The sequence below is a fragment of the Vigna unguiculata genome, chromosome 10, assembly GCF_004118075.2.
Source record: "Vigna unguiculata cultivar IT97K-499-35 chromosome 10, ASM411807v1, whole genome shotgun sequence".
Lineage (NCBI taxonomy): Eukaryota > Viridiplantae > Streptophyta > Magnoliopsida > Fabales > Fabaceae > Vigna > Vigna unguiculata.
Window position 1 is genome coordinate 41,178,057 of NC_040288.1, and position 20,448 is coordinate 41,198,504.

General features: G+C 31.7%; 1 protein-coding gene and 1 pseudogene across 1 annotated transcript; both read right to left on the reverse strand.

Annotated features, from left to right (window-relative positions):
* Positions 1-1,119: 1,119 nt before the first annotated feature.
* Positions 1,120-8,317, reverse strand: LOC114167020 (beta-amyrin synthase). Its single transcript, XM_028051921.1, has 16 exons — positions 7,973-8,317; positions 7,695-7,880; positions 4,631-4,720; positions 4,248-4,445; positions 4,064-4,148; positions 3,812-3,978; positions 3,535-3,726; positions 3,332-3,445; positions 3,106-3,225; positions 2,877-2,999; positions 2,698-2,796; positions 2,484-2,540; positions 2,022-2,390; positions 1,852-1,932; positions 1,651-1,734; positions 1,120-1,501 (listed from the first exon to the last, which is right to left on the reverse strand). Exons 1-16 carry the CDS (start codon positions 8,171-8,173, stop codon positions 1,379-1,381), a joined length of 2,289 nt encoding a protein of 762 aa, XP_027907722.1. The 5' UTR covers positions 8,174-8,317; the 3' UTR covers positions 1,120-1,378.
* A 7,783-nt stretch (positions 8,318-16,100) lies between these two features.
* On the reverse strand, positions 16,101-19,786 carry LOC114165673 (annotated as a pseudogene).
* Positions 19,787-20,448: the final 662 nt, after the last annotated feature.

Below are 20,448 nucleotides of genomic sequence, written 5' to 3' on the forward strand. Positions count from 1 at the left end.
CCATCTCCCCATTTTATGGATAGTCAATCACAAATTTCTTTTTCTCCTCCTCCTATTATGGGCCAACAAAAAAAAGAATGATTCACACAAACTTTTTCTCCTCCTCCTATTATTAATTTGATTCCAACTTTAATTTTATATGTTTATTAATTTTAGTTTAGTTTTTCATCAACTATAAAAATAATATTGCTCATGTTATTAATAGGCATTTCTAGTATTTTTAGTCAATATACATAACAAAGCATGTTCTTGAAAAGAATATAACTTTTTATGTAATTAATCTTTTTAGTGGAGCACGATTTTTTATTTTGTTTGTATTTCTTGTAATACTTTTACCTTACAGAGAGATTAAGATCTTTAATACTGTAAAAATGTTTTCAAGATTAATATAATATCATTTTCAATCTATCGTTATTCAAACTTTTCAATAGTTTAATTCAATCTGGGATAGCCATTTTTGTAATTAAATAATTTTCTTAGCTGTAACAGTGTGACTACTAAAAACTATCTTCTCTTAACAAAATATTTTCCATATACACAATTAGAAATTATAATGTAATTAACAAGTTTATGAAACTGAACCTAATAAGCTAGTAGACCTTTATTTTAGAACTGAAAAGTTGAACATCCATATATAAATGAAAAGAGAGGTTTCACAGGGATAGTTTTTACTTTAAAAAATTGGACATTAATAACAAAATGAATTATCTCAATAACAATTTTATCTTTCTCATAATTGCGTTTATGACAGTCTCAATTTTGTAGCCTAATATTTGAGTGTTTTGTTCGTGTTACACCCTTTCTAAACCCATGTCCATTGTCATGTACCACCTTCACACAGTCTGTGAAGGACTGGGTGTCCTCCAATCACAACTAAAGAAAAGTGTATGTGAAGGACTTGTGTCATTCCCTCATTCAACCTTGTGTCATTATCCTTAATCTTATTCATGCGGTGAAGATTTGTGATAAGTTGGGCCTAATTAGACCCAAAAATAATTATGTTATTTAAGGATTTTAACAAAATGAGGTTAGAATGTTATTATTTATATTCTTTTTTTAATTTTATTTAATTTTATTTTAATAACCAATTTTAGGATGATGCTAGCAGTGGATGTGTAGTTGGTTTAGGCTTTGCATTATTTATTGGGCATGAAAGAAAAATGAATTACCTTAGTGACATTTTTATGTTCTTCGTAGTCCTCTAATGTAGATACACATTATTCTAATAAATTTATGTTTGCATCGTAGGAGGAACATCGAAGAACATCTATACATATTCAAACCAACATGAAATAAAAAAATTGATTATGCGCAACTCTTTGATTTTATTTGTTGCCCCGTCTTCATCGAATGTCTTTTATGCTCACACCCTTCCAACTTAAACTTCACGGGAAGGCAACGAAACTCGTCTACGATATTCAGCTAGAGCCCACATAGGATAAATATCTCTGTACATTGGATAATGCAACATGCAATTTTTCATGAACACTCCAGTGATTTCCTGCCAAAACTCAAAACCAACCATTAGAAATCCAAACTCAATTCATATTGTTCATCAACTACCATCATTAATATACAAGTCTTTTCTGTCATTTCCCTAAATTTTAAAAAATGAAATCTTTTAAATATCAAAGGATTATTGATATGCACCTGTTGGGGCCAATCACCCTCTTCCAACTGAGAATTGATGAGCAACTTTGCAGCACGATGAAGAGGAGTAGGGTCTCTGTCTGCCTGTGTATACCAATTTGAAAATGAAGAGAGAAACATATTACAACATTTGATGACAATTTTGAAATTTGAACTCACAACGTAAAAAAAAAACACAGTACTAAAGACTAAAGAACAAACCTGTCCAGCATGAATGAGTCCCATGAGAGCCCATGCTGTATGAACAACATTTGATCGAGTTCCTTCTAGTGGTACATAAATCTGCATCATTTTAATTTAGTATTATTATTATTATGGAGTCATGATGAAGTTGAAGAACAGTTATTGAGTAAGAGCATTGAATCAGAAACCTTTTTGGGGCTTGAAAGATAACTCTCTCCCCATCCACCGTCTTCCCTCTGTGTTGTGAGTAAAAATTTAACAGCTTTACGAATAGCAGCGCAATTGGTGTAAGTTTTGCCAGCAGCTGCAAGACCACCAAGTGCGAACCAAGAACCATAGGTGAAACAAACTCCCCAATTTCCGTACCATGAACCATCGCCTGTTTGTGTATTTTCGAGGAATCGAACTGCGTTGCTTATGAAATTCTCTATCTCTTTCTTCCTATGCCCTGGATACAACTTCTTGAACAAAACCAAAGCTTGAATTGCAGATCCGGTGCACTCAACGTATTCGTGTTCAACCACAATGTCCGCAAAAAATTCCGTCGGATTCAGTAGCTGAAGATTAACGACAGAGTCAATTGATGTTTTTTTTTATCAATTGATGATTAAATATGTTTCCATCACTAATTGATGTAATGTAACACTTACTTCTAACCACTCTTGAGCTCCCGCAGGCTCCCATGCTGCTAAACCACCCTTTTTACTCTGTAATATCAAAAGCAAAAAAAAAAAAAATTGTTTGAGTCAAATATAATTCTGGTGACCTAAATCAAAATGACGTGGTCATGAATTTAAGAGAAGAAACAAATTTCACGAATTTAGAAAATTAATATGAAATATTTATAATCATTTCTGTACTTGCCTGAAGTGACAACAGGACATTGACTGAATCATATAACCTTTGGGGTTCCATCTTTTCTCCCACAATCTCTGGTGGCAACGTTGATAGAAGTAGACAACACTAAAACACAGAGAATTTAGAGAAATTAAGATATATTTGTTGCGATCATCGATAAATCTTTAGATTAAGATGTTAGTTACCTTCAAACCTTCCGCTGTGCAATCAGAAACTTGCCATCCATGGTCTTGATCAGAGAATGTCCAAGATCCTTTAGAAATATGACGATACATACCCTTAAAATCTCCATAAGGGTTATCCCTTACCTACAAAACAACAACATCGATCGTTAACATGTTCAAAATAGTCTAACAATCATGCATATCAATATAAAATTTGTGATTCTTCCATAATATACTTAATGAAGCAAACCTGAGACTCCTTAATGAAATAATGCCCTTTTGCAAGTGTGGGACCGATTTCCTCAACTAGGTTAGTGGCAAGCAAAGCTTGAACTGCAAAACCAGCGTCCCATTCTTGACTACCAAAACTCTGCGTTATATATAGACACGTGCATTAATCAATCAAAATTAATTGAGTAATTAATTAATTAATACACTAGTTTTGGTTAAGAAAGTGCATGCACACGTGTGTGTACCTGCATGGTCATTCCATCTTCAGACATCCATAAGTAATCTGGCACCCTTGCAAGATGCTTTTTAAAAGCATCTCCATTTGGATCTTCCACCCAACAAGCAAGCATGCATAAAACCTGAAAAATATATATTTTTTGAATTCATTTTTCTTTTGAATTGTAAGCACAATATTTGAAATGCACTCTTCAAATAATGATATACTTACCTTTTCGACGCAACCAATGGTAATGTATCGACTGGTTTCATCTTCGTAATGAATATGTTTCATTGTCACTTGAAGAGCTTTCTCTCTAACCAGCTTGTTGAAAGGCCAACGAGTTAGTAATGGCTCCGTAAATATGTATAAACTGTCCCATATTAGATCTTGTATCAAAGGATGAGGATAGTACAGATCTTCCTGCGATTCAATGAATACACAATTACAAATTCTTACTCAAGACAAGACCTAATAAATGGTTAATATCAAAGATAGTGTTTTTTACCTTTGCACATTGGTGACGCGCTTTCTTCCAATTAACTTTTTCGTAGGGTTCGGCAAATAGTTCTTCTCTCAATTGTAAAATGAGAGGTGTAATTGGACCAACAAACCTCTTTCCATACAAGTAAGACATAGGCATGTACACCAATCGACAGTAACACCACATCTTAGCTGAAATAATTAAGAATCAAAGTTTAATGATTCAATCAAAATCTATACTGAAGAGTGAGAAAATGTATAAGAAAATTAACTCTACCGGGATGCATAGGAAGAAAGGAAGGAAGGATCCAAAACTCTGGGGGCATTGGGTTACTTCCACACCAATCAAATACACCAAGTATCTGCAAAAGTATAATAAAACCCATTGTTTCAGTAAATACATCTAATTCTAGCTTTGTTAGTTTGTGTATTCATATTTGTGTAAAAAATGAGAATATTACCGAAAGCCAAGTTTTTCCCCATGAAGGAATGTGAGTTACACTTCCATGATCTTGAATCCACTTTCTTGCTCTAGCACAAGCATTGTCATGACCTCCATTGGGTCCTTCTCCAAGAATCCGCATACATATATAATTTAGTGCAGTGCAAAACATGGTGCTGTGACCCTCAATGTGTAGTCCCCATCCTCCATCTTCATTCTTTAAATGGAACCACCAAACAGATACTATATAAGTTATCATTGTTACAGTGAACACAGATTATAAACATCATTATTTCACTGAATGATACAAGAATTTTAACAGAGGAAAATGTTACAGTTCTCTCTCTCTTTACTTCGTACTTGATAAATGTATCTTGAAATTTAATAAACATGTATGTATACCTGGTGATAGTATATATAGCGGAGAATTTCTTTGCGATACTCTTCTGGAAATACTGATTCGAGATGACCTGTAATATACATACAGAATACCTGCCATGTTTTCAATAAATAAAAATTAATATTGTTTAATCCATAAAAATAATAAACTTCAATCTTACATTAGACTCTTAATTGTAGGGCTCATTTTTAATTTCATATACCATAATAAAATTTCAAAACTTGGAACATTTAGTGGTCCAGCATGACTTAAAAAGAATCATCGAATCATTCTGTCAATTAATGAATAGATTCCTATTATGTCATTATAAGTTTGGTTCAAAAAAATATGAAATAGAAAATAAGGATATTATTATTACTTTCTTGTTGCATAATAGCGTATTAAATTTAATTTACTGTAAGAATTTTTTTTTTTTTTGAAGAACAATAAAAACACAATTGTTTCACAAAATTATAATATATACTCTTTTGAAAACCAATCAAGAATTTCAATTAAGAAAGATTACACTTAAGTGTGTTTAGACATTTTTTTTATATACATATAAAGCCTCATGTTTCTTATGTTTTTTTATTAAAAAAAAATCACACGATCTTTAATTTTTAAATAGACATTTATTTTGTTTTCTACAAATAATGATCACATTTTTTATTTCTATTTTAATGAAGTAACATTCCTTTCCATACTTTAACTTAACATATAATAAAAAATTGTGAAAATTAAAACGTAAAGTTTTAAGAGAGAAGCGCAATTTGTATTTAGAAGTTAAAATTTACATAAAATATTAAAATAAATTATTAATATTATTTTCTTCATTTAGATTAAAAATAATAAAAAATATATGAGAAAATTGCATCTTAATTTTGTTATAAAAATTAAAAGTTTATATTTTATGTTTTATAAAATATTTTCGTTATGCATATTAAATAAAAATATTATTAACAAAATTTATTTATTACTCGCGAAATATCAAGAGTGTCTATCATTTTGTTTTACTTTCTTGTGTCTTGAATCGTTTAAATATACGTAGATATTATAAAGAAAACAGGTATTTAATATTAATAAAATACAATATTAAGTTTTTCAACGGATTGGAGGACTATCTCTATGATTGATGATTAAATAAACCAATATTTCAGAAAAGACAATGATCGAGAGAAAGTCCTCTGAAACACATTTAATAATTCATAACTATCTTAAATATGTATCTTTTATAATTAGATGAAAAAATAATTAAGTTTTGGAATTAATTCAAATCGATAAAAGTTGTTTGTGTGAAATGATAAAACTTCTTTGTGAAATTGTATCTTATTTGAATTAAAACTTGCTTGTGAAACTTGCTTTGCTTGTAAAATAGATAAATCTTGCTTGGGAAATTGATAAAACTTGCCTGTGAAATCATAATTCTCAGCCATATGATTTATTTAAATAATATTTTAATGGAAGACTTTTTGGGGACTAAATTTGTACATAATGTTTATGTTTGTCTATGTCTCTTTATGACCAGATATACCTAGTTGTCCTTCCCGACAGACGTACGAGGTTAATCACAACAGAAAATTCAATCAATTCATCTCAATTGACCCATTTATAATTCAGATTCAATTTGTTGAAAATTTGGTAACTTTGTTGGAATGGTGATTCTTTTTAATATTACTAGCGTAACACAGGCGCTATCGCGTTTGTGTGTATATATTTTTTAAATATACGTGATATTATATTAGTAGGTGATAATATGATAATGTTATTAAGTTAATATATATATATATATATATATTAGAATTATATTTATTAAAAATAAAGTGAAATATATCAGAACAGATAAAAGAATAACCATTAATAAATAAAGAAGAAGCAGAGACATCTGATTTTATAAAATTTTTGTAAAAGTAACGGTCAATTTTAAAAAATTTAAAAAATTGTTATATTTAAAGGGTAAAATCGGTATTTTAAAAAGTGGACACAAAAAGGGGAATCCCCTTTATATATTGTTATAGATATAAATATATAATACTTGCTTTCTAAGTTTATTTATTAAATTGAACTGATAATTTTTGTTTTAATTTTTAAAACAATATTTTAGAGATTAATTATTTTATGATAAAGGTGTTTTAAAACTTGCACTGCAGTATTTTTTTTAATCTTACTTATTATTTTATTATACAGTCATTTAAAATTGAATTAAATTTGTTAGATTATATTAAACATAAAAGGAAAATAAATAATCTGACATATACGTGTTTAATAGGATGACAAAAAAACATTTGTAGCCACATATTTCTATAGATAAAACCCTTAACAAATAATCTCCATCACTATTAATGAATTTTATTTAAATTTTTCATAAAGTTAAATAATCAAAATAAATTTATTAGTTAGAATAATATTAACTATCGAAATATTATTTAGTTTTATTTTATATATTTTATATATTAAATTTTCTATTTTGTGATACAACTAATTTAAATTTTTTTTAAAAGATCAAATTCGTTTCAATCGATGATATTATACAATTTTTTGAATTATATTTCAAAAATAATTTATAAATAAGCACTTATATTGTTATTTTATGTTTTATATATGATTTCATTTGTTATTATATTAACAAATGAAAGTTAAATTAGAATTAAAAGAAGTTTAATTATATAAAACCAATCATTTGAAATTGAAGTTTAATTGTAAAATAATGTCAATCATTACTTTTAATTTAAATTTAAATTTACACAAGTGGGAGGAGAGTGGGTGGTATATATATATATATATATATATATATATATATATATATATATATATATATATATATATATATATATATATATATATATATATTGAACGGGGTGATAATGATTGATGGAAACCCAAGTTCACCCAGTGCTTCAAGCTTGAAGCTGATGAATGAAGGAACCGGTTTTTTCCATACACGGGTTGGATTTGAAATCATATAGAAAAAGAATACAAGTATTTGTTTTTTATCCAAATTAGAAAGAAAAAGTGATAAACATAATATGATGAGAGAACCATTGATGGCTTAGATTGAGAGATTTATGAAGCAGAAGATGTGGTACTTACGAGAGGAGGAAGAAAAAACAGAGGACCTGCAATCTGCGCAGGCCAATGGCCATCACTGGTCTGCAATGCAGATAGATGATATGCGCCTCTTTTAACCGCTGCCGTCACTTTCTCGTAACTTATTTCTTCTCCATCTTCTATCTTCACACTCGGAATTCTTTGTTCGAAGTTATTCTCTCTCAGAACCTATTATACATGATGATGATGATGATGATGATGATGATGAAATAGAGTGTGAGATTTGAGAGAGAAAGAGAGAGAGTTTTGAAAGTGAGTACCTGAAAGCGCCAAAGAAGGTCACCACAGGGCTTGATCTTGAAGCGGTTTTGGTAGAAATTGTTCCTGGCTGCTTCCACTTCGGCTCGTTCCTCGATGCTACCTGCCTCTGGATCGTACTCCCATATCTGTCTCCCTACGAAATTGTTTGTGCTGAATATGTAAGGATCCTTTCCACCATCTCCCACCTTCAGCCTCCACATTCTCTCTCACAGATCAATTCAATTCAATTCAATTCAAATCAAATCTATCACAGTGATTCACGCATAAGCTTCCATTACACACCACCTCTGCTCCTTCTCTTCGCTTCTCAACCTCTTTCTTCCAGGTCATGCCACACCTCTCCCTTCCCTCCTATTATTTATATACATACACACCACAACTATTCCAAATCACCAATTTTTTATTTTATTAATTATTTATTCACATCACTAAAACACATTTTTCATTTCTGCCACAAATGCACCACTTTATTTGTTTTTTTTTTCACTTACCGAAAGTTATTACATTTCCTTAGTTTGGCATAATTACATCACAATTATTATTATTATTATTATTATTATTATTATTATTATTATTATTATTATTATTATTTTGCGTAATTATATATCGCGTGAAGTCAATGTTACGTAACATCCGCGAACCTCTCTCTTTTTATTGAAATGCCCACGTATATTCATTTGGAACCATGTTATCTTACCTATAAACCATAATTAAGATATACGTGTCTAAATTTATTTTGACAAAGAATTCTACATTATTAATTTTAACGATAAATTTTCCTTTGGACCACGTGTTAAAAGTACAGTTGATTTTAATGAGAATTGGACTTTTGATGCATATCATTTTCATTCCTTTAGTTGTAGAGTTTTGGTACATGCATAAAGTTTTCATAATGATGTAAAACGAATTGGGTTTAATTAAGAACCTTAAAACTGGACATTGGAAATAATTGGAATATAATGGAATGCAATTCCTAAGCCAGTAATTTGATTATTATATTTGCAGCGAGGATAGCGTGGAAAGGTGAGAGGAGTTTTTATTTTGAGGAAAAAAAAAATGGAACACGAGGGTGGCGTGGTCAATGAAGGGAAGAGGATTTTCAAATACATAAAAAGTTCTCTCACTCTCTCTCACACCATCTTTTATAAAATGTAAATATAAATATCTTGAGCATGTCAATACAACTCATACCATGTAGTGTGGAAGAGGGATGGAAGTACCAGGGGTGAGAGAGTAATAATTTAACTAATTTTAAATAATTTAACTAATTTAGTTATACTTTTACTTTTTCAATTATTTTATTTCTTTTCATATTTTGAATTCTATTTTCGATTGGGTTTAAATAAAATAAATCACCATATACTTTTAGATACACATCATATTTCTGTATGTCAAGTAATATAAAGTTAGAGCAAACTTTACGAATCAGCGAAAATTGTCGGTTTAATAATAGTAAAATTAAGGTTAAAATACTCTGTTGGTCCTCGTTTTTGTTGCAGAATCTCAATTTGGTCCTCGTATTTTTATTAGTCTCAATTAGGTCCTCAATTTTTGTAAATTAGTATTAATTAGGTCATTTCCGTTAATAGAGAACTAACACCGTTAAGTAGGTACCACGTGTCAACTCCTCGTTTTTTTGAATTATTTAATTTTTTTTTAATTTTTTTTTAATTTTTTTTAATTTTTTTTTAAAAAAATATTTATGCCACGTGTCACTTCTATGATGTGCCATGTGTCAATCTAATATGGTGACACGTGTCAAATTAATGTATGAATCTCAATTTGGTCCTCATATTTGTTAAATTGATTTGATTTGAGTCCCAACTTTTTTAAAAAAATTTCAATTTCGGGCAATCCAAATTTAGACCAAATTTTACTTTTATATAATGTTATGATTATTTTTATTAAAATTGATATTTTTATTAAATATTTTAATAATATTAATTATATTTAATATTAAAATTTTAAATATATTTATTTTAATTTTTTATAAAATTATTTTAAAATTTTAAATTTGAATTTATAAAATTGTTATTTTTAAGCCAACTCTAAAATATTGTTGATATTGAATATTATACAAATATTTTGAATATAAATTTATTAATTTATATATTTATAATTTTAAAATAAAATTTAAATAAAGTTTAATGTAAAATATAAATTTAAATAAATTAAATGTTGTTAAAAATATGTAATAGAAATATCACTTGTAATAAAAGTATCATCATTACATTTATAAAAAAATTAAATTTGTTCTAAATTTGGAGCATATGAAATTAAAATTATTTTAAAAAAATTTGGGACTGAAATCAAATCAAATTAATAAATATGAGGACCAAATTGAGATTCATACATTAATTTGACACGTGTCACCATATTAGATTGACACGTGGCACATTACAGAAGTGACACGTGGCATAAATATTTTTTAAAAAAATTTAAAAAAAATAAAAAAATTTAAAAAATTTAAAAAATTTAAAAAATTTAAAAAAAATAAAAAAATTCAAAAAAATGAGAAGCTGACACGTGGCACCTACTTAACGGTGTTAGTTCTCTACTAACAGAAAGGACCTAATTGATACTAATTTACAAAAAAGAGGACCTAATTGAGACCAATAAAAATACGAGGACCAAATTGAGATTTTGCTACAAAAACGAGGACCAACGGAGTATTTTAACCTAAAATTAACCAAACTTTTCTAATCGTACAATTAAATTATTGAAAGTTTAGTTGTGAGCACCAACAACTAACCTGATTTTGAAAGTTTTAATTATTGTTTGATTAATCTTTGAATAATTTTGTTCTGTACTTATCCATGAAAAAAAATCCTTTAAAATGTTATTTTCACATTAACTCAAAAGTTGGTATTTGATGAACATTTATTTCAATAACCCAAAAAATAAAATATTTGTTTTTATAAAAGAAAAAGTTGATTGAACAATTGAAGAATCCTCAAAGACCATAAATGTTGACATCTAATTTCATGGCTAAAGTGAGAACTTGAAGAGTTGAAGACGACTGTGCTTAAACAAAATATATATTCAACATTACTCAATTTAAAATGCGCAAATTAAATTAAATTAATGTAAAGCTTAAAAGATTATTAGCACGTGCACTACTAAACTTAATTTTTACTTCCAAACAAGTTGAATTTTAAATTTATTTTCATAATATTAAAATAATTTGCACATTCATAAATAAATAAAAACAATAAATTTGGCACGCAAGAAACTACACATTGCTGATATGTGTGACAAGTGTTTTTCAAAAAAATAAAAAGGAATATACCTCTTTAAATGAAAATGAAACATATTTTTTTTTTCATAAATTTCTATTATTTCTATAAGATTATAAGATTCTATCTAATCTTATAGAAATAATAGAAAAATACATTTAATTATGTCTTCACATATCAAATAGTTTCTTTTCATATCGATGTGTACGATATTTTTCCAACAATTCATATATATGAGACAAAAACTTTCATTTACATTTTTTTCTTTTTATTATAGTATTTATAAAAAAATGAAATACTAAAGGAAAAACTGTAAATGAAATAGAAATTTCATATTTTACAAGAGATGCTTACTTATAAATCTGATCATATTCAAATTTGCTAATACGCATAAAATTCTATGCAGAACAATTTTTCTTTAAACAAGAAAAAGCATAAAATGTCTTACAAAATAAGCTTCTATCCTATCTATTTTACAGAAGTGGTCTAATGCACCTCTTTCAAATGTAGTTGTTTTTCTAATATATCCATGTGGAAGTCATTCAAAATATTGTCTTATTATCCATCATTTTTGTTTCTCTCCAAGTAGTTTTCTCACCCTTGTTATATCTTTCCTCTACATGTTGCATTATGCAGTTTGGTTTATTAGTAGGAGAAAATGGATGTGGTTTTGACCTTAGGAAGAGCATACACCGGTTTTGGTGATGAAAAAAAAATTGGAAACGTGCAAAAAAGGGAAACTTGGAGGTTGTAATAAGATTTTAGTGTTGAACATATTATCTTTGGTGATTGTGAGTTATTTTGTATGAAAATATCATTTTCTACTTTTGCATAGGTTTTTTGTTGCTTCCGTTGATAAAGAAGAAAATGGAAGAAAAAGGAGAGTAGGGTGAGGTGGAAAGTGAGAGAGTTTGGGTGATTTCTAATCATAATTAGTGTGGGCTAGGCCGACGCAAATATATTAATTTTATATAAACGAAACTTTGATGTGAGACGCCCTTTATTACATTAACTAAAAAACTAATGCCGTCCAAAGTTGCATTCAGTCTTTTAGGTCCAAACACCGCATCAATAGTTATGTCAAGTCCTTAAGTTTATAAGCAAACCCTATAAGCACTAAACCCTAACACTAACACTAACACTAAGACCAACCCTAACCCTAACCCTAACCCTAGCCATAATAACCCCATAACCCTAACACTAGCCATAGCCATAACCATAACCCTAATCTTAACCCTAACTAGACCTAACTAACACTAACCCTAGCCCCACTAACCCTTATAACCCTAACCATAACTAGGCCTAAAACTAAACACAACCCTAACCTAACCCTAGCCACAACCCCAACCCCTAACCTTAACTAGCACTAACCCTAACCCTAGCCACAACCCTAACCCCAGACCCTAGCCCTAATCCTAACTAGCCCTAACCCTAACCCCTAACACTAACCCTAGCCCTCTAACCTTAGACATAACCCTAACTAGCCCTAACCATAAACCATCTAGCCCTAACCATAAACCCTAACCCTAAACCTAGCCTAACTAACCCTAGTCCTAGCCCTAGCATAACTAACTCTAACTCTAACTAACCCCTAACCCTAACCCTAGGCCTAACTCTAACCCTAACCCACATACCCCTAGCCCTAACTAGACCTCCCTAGCATAACTAACACTAACTCTAACTAACCCCAACTCTAACTAACCCTAACCTTAACTAATCCTAACCCTGACCCTGACCCTGGCCCTGGTCCTAGCCCTAGCCCTAAACCCTAACTAGCCCTAACCCTAAGCCTAACCCCATACCCCTAGCCCTAACTAGACCTCCCTAGCATAACTAACCCTAACCCTAACCCTAATCCTACTCATAATCCTACTCCTAGCCCTAATTCTAGCTAACCCTAACCCTAGTCCTAACTAGATCTTCCTAGCATAACTAACACTAACTCTAACTAACCCTAACCCTAGCCCTAGCCCTAGCCCTAGTTCTAGTTCTAGCTAACCCTAACCCTAACACTAAACCCCAAACCCTAAATCATAAATCCTAACTAACCCTAGCCCTAGCCCTAACTCTAACCATAACCCTAAGACTGACCCTAACCCTAACCCTAGTCCTAAGCCTAACCCCATACCCCTAGTCCTAACTAGACCTCCCTAGCATAACTAACCCTAACCCTAACCCTAATCCTACTCCTAATCCTACCCCTAGCCCTAATTCTAGCTAACCCTAACCCTAGTCCTAGATACAACAAACTATTCCAGATGACAGCAATTATTACGTAAAGGAATTTAGGGGGTTTAACAACTCAAAGTTAGAGAAACAACTTCAACCTTACTTGCATCCTTCAATAACTCAGTGTCCAACAATACTTACCGCAATTTATTTACTTTCTTCAACTCCTCAAAAACCGAACCGGTAAATTTGTTGTTTTCGATGTTCCTGTTAAAATTAAAACAGCAAAGTTAATGCATCCTTATTCAACGCTTCTCTCCCAAGAGCAATAGGAAGAACTTACAAATCTTCAAGTGGAAGTTTGGCCAGAACAGTTATTGAACCAGTGAATTGGTTGTTTTAAAGGTGCCTGTATAAGGAGAAAAAGATGTTCGCAGTGAATATGTGTGTATTGTTCCTTTGACAGTGACAATGAGGGCATTCTTACAACTTCTTGAGGCTTTTGAGCGATTTGAGACTCTGCGGTAGGTCTCCTGATAGAGAATTGAATGATACATCCCTACATGTTATCCGATGATATTCTGTTAATAGAATTTTCATGTTTTAAGAAAACCAGATAATCATATACTCAAAGGCCAAATAAGAAAACTTAAGTAATCGAGAGCAATAGCATTAAAGTACAGATCTTGACACTAAAAACCTGGTTGAACGTGTTAGGTTTTACAGAGGGGGTTTCATTGGAGAGATACAACACCAGTGAGATATGAGCCGAACCACATAAGACACTGACACCACTCTCAACCTAAAACCTTAAGGCAATGGGTTTATGGGTCTTGATTCTTATATAGTGCTCTACTTTCTCATTTCTGGTCAATGTGGGACTTAGACTCACACTTGGATTCCTAACAGAACGTTCTCACTTACACTTGTTTGAGTTTACCGAGCTTTCCAAATATATCTCCCAACTGGTTTCGGAGCTGATTATGTGCAAGATTTCTGCATGCATAACATGTTGAGAACCAAACACAAATTCTAACAAAATTTTCGAATAAAAATAGAAAGACACTTTTGCTTACAGGCTTGTGAGGTCATTCATCTGAGAAAATGAATAAAGCATACTTCCCGAGAAGCCATTCTTCGAAAGATCTCTGCATGACCACATAACAGAATTTCCAAAGTATGATCAGTGAGCTCAGCCATCTTGTCCATTGAGGGGTATTTCCAAAGTGTTAACTGATTCTGGGTGAAACCATGAGAGCTGAGTAACTGCCTCTTGTTCACTCAAAATCCTCCCTCATACTTGAACGTTGAACCAATCGCATAAACCCTGAACTAACTCTGACACAGGTGGCCGAAATTCAGGCTCAGTCTGAAACAGAAAAGAAACTGAGTATCACAATCAATTCTCATGAAGAGAGTGATGGATACATATATATTGTAGAGTATGATATGAATGACCTGAACATAGAGCACGATGATATCAGCAAATCAGAAGAGTGACTTAGGAGGGTAAAGCCCCCGCAAGGCAGGGTCCACTATTTTCTCCACCACCTCTGTCTATTTGAAGTTGTATCCCATAGTTGCACTTCAGAGTTGTTCAAACCAACTGCAATATGGGAGGCCAGCTAAAGAATGTTTCCGGTGCTTCAAAATGAACAGAGAGAGAAAGAGATTTGAAAGAGAAATAATATATATATATATATATATATATATATATATATATATATATATAAATTCTTGATTGGTACTGAAAGTATATATCAATCTTGTGAAACAATTGTGTTTTTATTGTTCTTCAAAAATTTCTTTGTTACAGCAAATTAAATTTAATACGCTGTTATGCAACAATAAAATAATAATAATCTTCTTATTTTCTATTTTATATTTTTTTTAACCAAACTTATAATGACATAGGAATCTATTCATTAATTAATAGAATGATTCAATTCTTTTAAATCATTCTGGATCACTAAAGGCTCAAAGTTTGAAAACTTTATTATGGTACATTAAATTAAAAAAAAAAAAACTTACAATTAAGAATCCAATATAAAAATTCAACTCTATTATTATTGCGGATTAAACAATATTAATTTTTACTTATTGAGAACATCACATATATTTTGTATGTATATTATAGTGATCTCGAATTAGTACTCTATTATTATTATTGCGAATTAAACAATATTAATTTTTACTTGTTGAGAACATCACAGGTATTCTGTATATATATTACAGTGATCTCAAATTAATGTTTTAGATTTTTTCTCCTAACATTTATAGTTTGTTTGTTATTATAATACATGCTTAACGGTAAAAATTGAAATATTGGTTCAATTCTTCTTATTAACTTTAATAATTAAATATGAAAGTTCTAAATTTTGAACTAAATTACTATTTTTCAGGGACGAGTCAATTTTACAAGTGGAGTATTACGTAAGTGGCCAACATAATAAAGAAAATTAAAGTTCCAGTCTGGTTATATTTTTATTTCGGCTATCGGCACTTGGTGCAATACAATACCATAAAAAGAAGATGGAAAAAGAAATTAAGCAGAAAAGAAAAAAGAGAAGACGACTAAACTAAAACTTGAGATAAATAATGCACAACACAAGATTTTGTTGTCGAAGCTACAACTAGTTTTCTTGTCCAACACAACACTGGAGTGACATATAATTTCTACAAAAATTAGAGTAAATCTATCTATGGATGACAAGTCTCAGCTTCACTCAAAATCCTCCCTCATACTTGAATGTTGAACCAATCGCGTTAAACCCTGAACTAACTCTGACACAGGTGGCCGAAATTCAGGCTCAGTCTGAAACAAAGAAATGAAGCTGAATATCACAATCAATTCTCATGAAGAGAGTGATGGATGCAAATATATATATATATATATATATATATATATATATATATATATATATATTGTAGAGTATGTATGATATGAGTGACCTGAACAGAGAGAGCGATGATATCAGCAAATCGGAAGAGTGACTTAGGAGGGTAAAGCCCCCTCAAGGCAGGGTCAACTATTTTCTCCACCGCGTCAATGTCGCGAAGAAGTGGGGTTGCCCAATGAACCAGACATTGTTCTGCTTTTGGCTTTGAACTGAACCAAAGAAACACCACATTAATTGCATTCATCACTTCTTAGACACAGTTATGTAACTAAGCAGTAAGCACCCACCTGTCGAAAGCCATTCGACCTGACAGAAGTTCCAGCATCACTACCCCAAAGCTGTATACATCACTCTTCTGTGTAAAAGCTGAAGGTTTTGTGCACTCTGGTGCATTATATCCCGTCCCAAGATTTTGGCTAGTACGCTACCAACAAATAACACTCATCTTATAAGGACCAAGTTCTGTAACTTTCGATATATAATATAATATAATTAAGGACTAAACAAACCTGGTGAAAGGATGCGAAACCATTGTCTGAGAGACGAGGGTTCAGATCATTGTCAAGCAAAATATTCGAGGACTTAATATTCTTGTGCAATAAAGGAGGAGAACATATATCATGCAGGTACCTGAAAAAGGCATATTCAGAAAATAAACACCAGCTTTGATGTAGTAATAACCAAATTGACGTATAAACTGGATTTTAATGGAAAATGTATGAAGGAATATGTAGTTCATATGGTCAACACAAGATATTTCAGTATACAGGTACTATATGGGAGATATAGACTAACTCGATAGCCCGAGCGGTTCCCAACGCAATTCTGATTCTTGTGTTCCAAGTGAGTGGATTGCTGAAGTCGTCTGCTAAGTGTAAATAGCCATGGAGAGAGCCATTTCTAAAATAATCATATATTAGCACATGCTCCTTCTCCGAACAATAACCAACAAGCTCAACAATATTTGGGTGGTGAAGTTTGGTGAGGGTTGAAACAATCTGCGAGAATTCCTCAGAGGGAGCATCATGGAGAAGCGAAGGGTTGATTTTTTTACGGCCAATACCTGGTACAAAACATGTATTAATTAATTAAAGAGCATGGACATAGGTGTCTTATATGCATCTGCTGCATCTTCATTGGAAAGACATTCGGAGTACCTTTCCATCAGAATATTTAGCCCGATAAACACATCCTATGGATCCTTCACCAAGAACTCGAGCTGAAGTAAAATTAGCAGTAGCCGAGTACAACTCTGCCAGTGAAAAAGTAGTAACACGGATTGATGTACTTCTTCTTGCATTCATACGATTTGCAAACTCATTGTCATTAAAGGATTGCACACAATCGGAGACCGACGACCTGACACCAATTGACGGAGATTTTTGCAAAGTCTTTACGTCAATGGAAGTAGAATCCACCGAGTTAAATCCTGTCACCAATGTCACAAATGAAATTATGTGTTCCAAAAATTTAATACGTGAACAAGTTGAAAAAGGTCACCTTTGGATTCTTTGTTGACGTTAGCACCCGAATCTTTTGGTAACTCCTGAGATGTGACAAAAGAAGAGCTACCCTGGCTATGCTTCTCTTCATCGATAAAGTGTGAAGAAGGTTTCGATGACTTTCTTTTGCAAAGAGCAAGAAGAATTATAATTACTGCCAGTACGCCAATAACAATGCCTGCTATAGCTACTCCACTAATAACGGATTTTTCTTTCTTTTTCATGGATTGGTTGGTGGAGGGAGTACCAGGACGAGAAGGAGATCCTTGTCCCTTTGACAATGAGTTTCCTCCAGTTCTTTCCAATTAACAACTCAAAGTTAGAGAAACAACCTCAACCTCACTTGCATCCTTCAATAACTCAGTGTCCAAAAATACTTACCGCAATTTATTTACTTTCTTCAACTCCTCAGGAACCGAACCGGTAAATTTGTTGTTTTCGATGTTCCTGTTAAAATTAAAACAGCAAAGTTAATGTATCATTATTCAACGCTTCTCTCCCAAGAGCAATAGGAAGAACTTACAAATCTTCAAGTGGAAGTTTGGCCAGAACAGTTATTGAACCAGTGAATTGGTTGTTTTGAAGGTGCCTGTATAAGGAGAAAAAGATGTTCGCAGTGAATATGTGTGTATTGTTCCTTTGACAGTGATAATGAGGGCATTCTTACAACTTCTTGAGGCTTTTGAGCGATTTGAGACTCTGCGGTAGGTCTCCTGATAGAGAATTGAATGATACATCCCTACATGTTATCCGATGATATTCTGTTAATAGAATTTTCATGTTTTAAGAAAACCAGATAATCATATACTAAAAGGCCAAATAAGAAAACTTAAGTAATCGAGTTTCAAATGCAAACTTAATGAGTTCTAAATAATACCTTCTACCTTAAGCAAGTTAAATTCCAAAATCAGCAATAGCATTAAAGTACAGATCTTGACACTAAAAACCTGGTTGAACGTTCTCACTTACAGTTGTTTGAGTTTACCGAGCTTTCCAAATATATCTCCCAACTGGTTTTGGAGCTGATTATGTGCAAGATTTCTGCATGCATAACATGTTGAGAACCAAACACAAATTCTAACAAAATTTTTGAATAAAAATAGAGAGACACTTTTGCTTACAGGCTTGTGAGGCCATTCATCTGAGAAAATGAATAAGGCATACTTCCCGAGAAGCCATTCTTCGAAAGATCTCTGCATGACCACAAAACAGAATTATGATACCAGTCATCCCAAAATGTTGACTTATTAGGTGCAACCAGAAGGGTTATATTTCTGGAGTAAAGAGGTAGTAATGAAGGATTCATTTAGCACAATTTTATGCAAGTGAATTGTTTTTGCTTTGACTTACATATTGCGAGCTTTTGGAGGAAGTTGATACGGTATTTCACCCTTGAGGTTGTTGTTGCTCAAATCACTGTACTAAGAGAAATTAATGAATGACATTTAAGTAATGTTCTCTAATTAATAAAAAGAAAGAAAGTGTGGATTTGAAGATTTGGGCCTCACAAGTAGGTTACTGATGATAAGCTGGCCAACTGGTAGCCCATTGATCCAGTAAGTCCCATGCCTGACAATTTTCTGTGGAATCCAACAAGTATTTGATGAATTTGCGTATGCATATGCATAGATGGATACACGAAAAGAAACATAATCTATATTACATTTCTGTGACAGAAGAGCCTGAGCATTTGATTCCTTCCCAGGAATCACCACAAGGATCACCTCCACTTGATTTCCAGCCACTTAGCTTTGAAGGGGAATTTAAGCTGGAATACATCACATTAAGGGCTGAGACTGCAAAATTGTTTCATCATTATTAGGCATAAGAATTTGAATTGTAAAGGAGAAGAATGAATGAATGAATGAATGAATATGAAGGTAATACCATCTTCAGAGGAGGTTTTGCAATGAACTGAGGTGGTTGAGACCGCAAGCAAAGCAAGCCACAACCTTGCAAGGTTAAGGTTGTGGTGCATTTTCTAGCACAATGGAATGCAGAACACAGGAAAACGAGCAAGGGGGTGTTTATCTTTTGTTCTTGATCCAACATGAAACAAAAAGTAGCATTCCCTCCATACCAACACAACAGGATTTCAATGTCCTTTTGTTCCAATGCCTCAATTTAGAAGGAAGAAGGAAATGGGGTTGAATTGCACGCCTAAAAATGCCTGGTAGCGCACTCTTTTTGCTCATTATATTCTATTTGTTTCATCTTCATTTTTTGTTAACTCTGCCTTATCGTACGACCAAAACCAAAACTGTAAGAAACTAACACAACTCACTATCGACCTTCAGAATACACTCAACAACAATTAACAATTTCAAACCACCAACCCTCCACTCAAAAATTATAGAAAAAACATAATTATAATTTTCCTGTTTCATTGTATTGTTTAATAGGAATAATCATAAAATATTAACATGGAATATTAACTTTAAAAATAATAAATTTAAATATCTAAATATAATTAAAACTGAGAAAATATAAACTTACTAGCCCGTGAAATAAATAGTATTTTAAAATGATTGTTTAGTTTACTACTTTGAAAATATTGTTGATAATGAATTACATAAATACAAAATGTATAACAACGAATAACTAGTGTTAACCATAAGAGGTTATAAATTATTAATGAATTATAAAAACCATGACATCAAGATAAAAG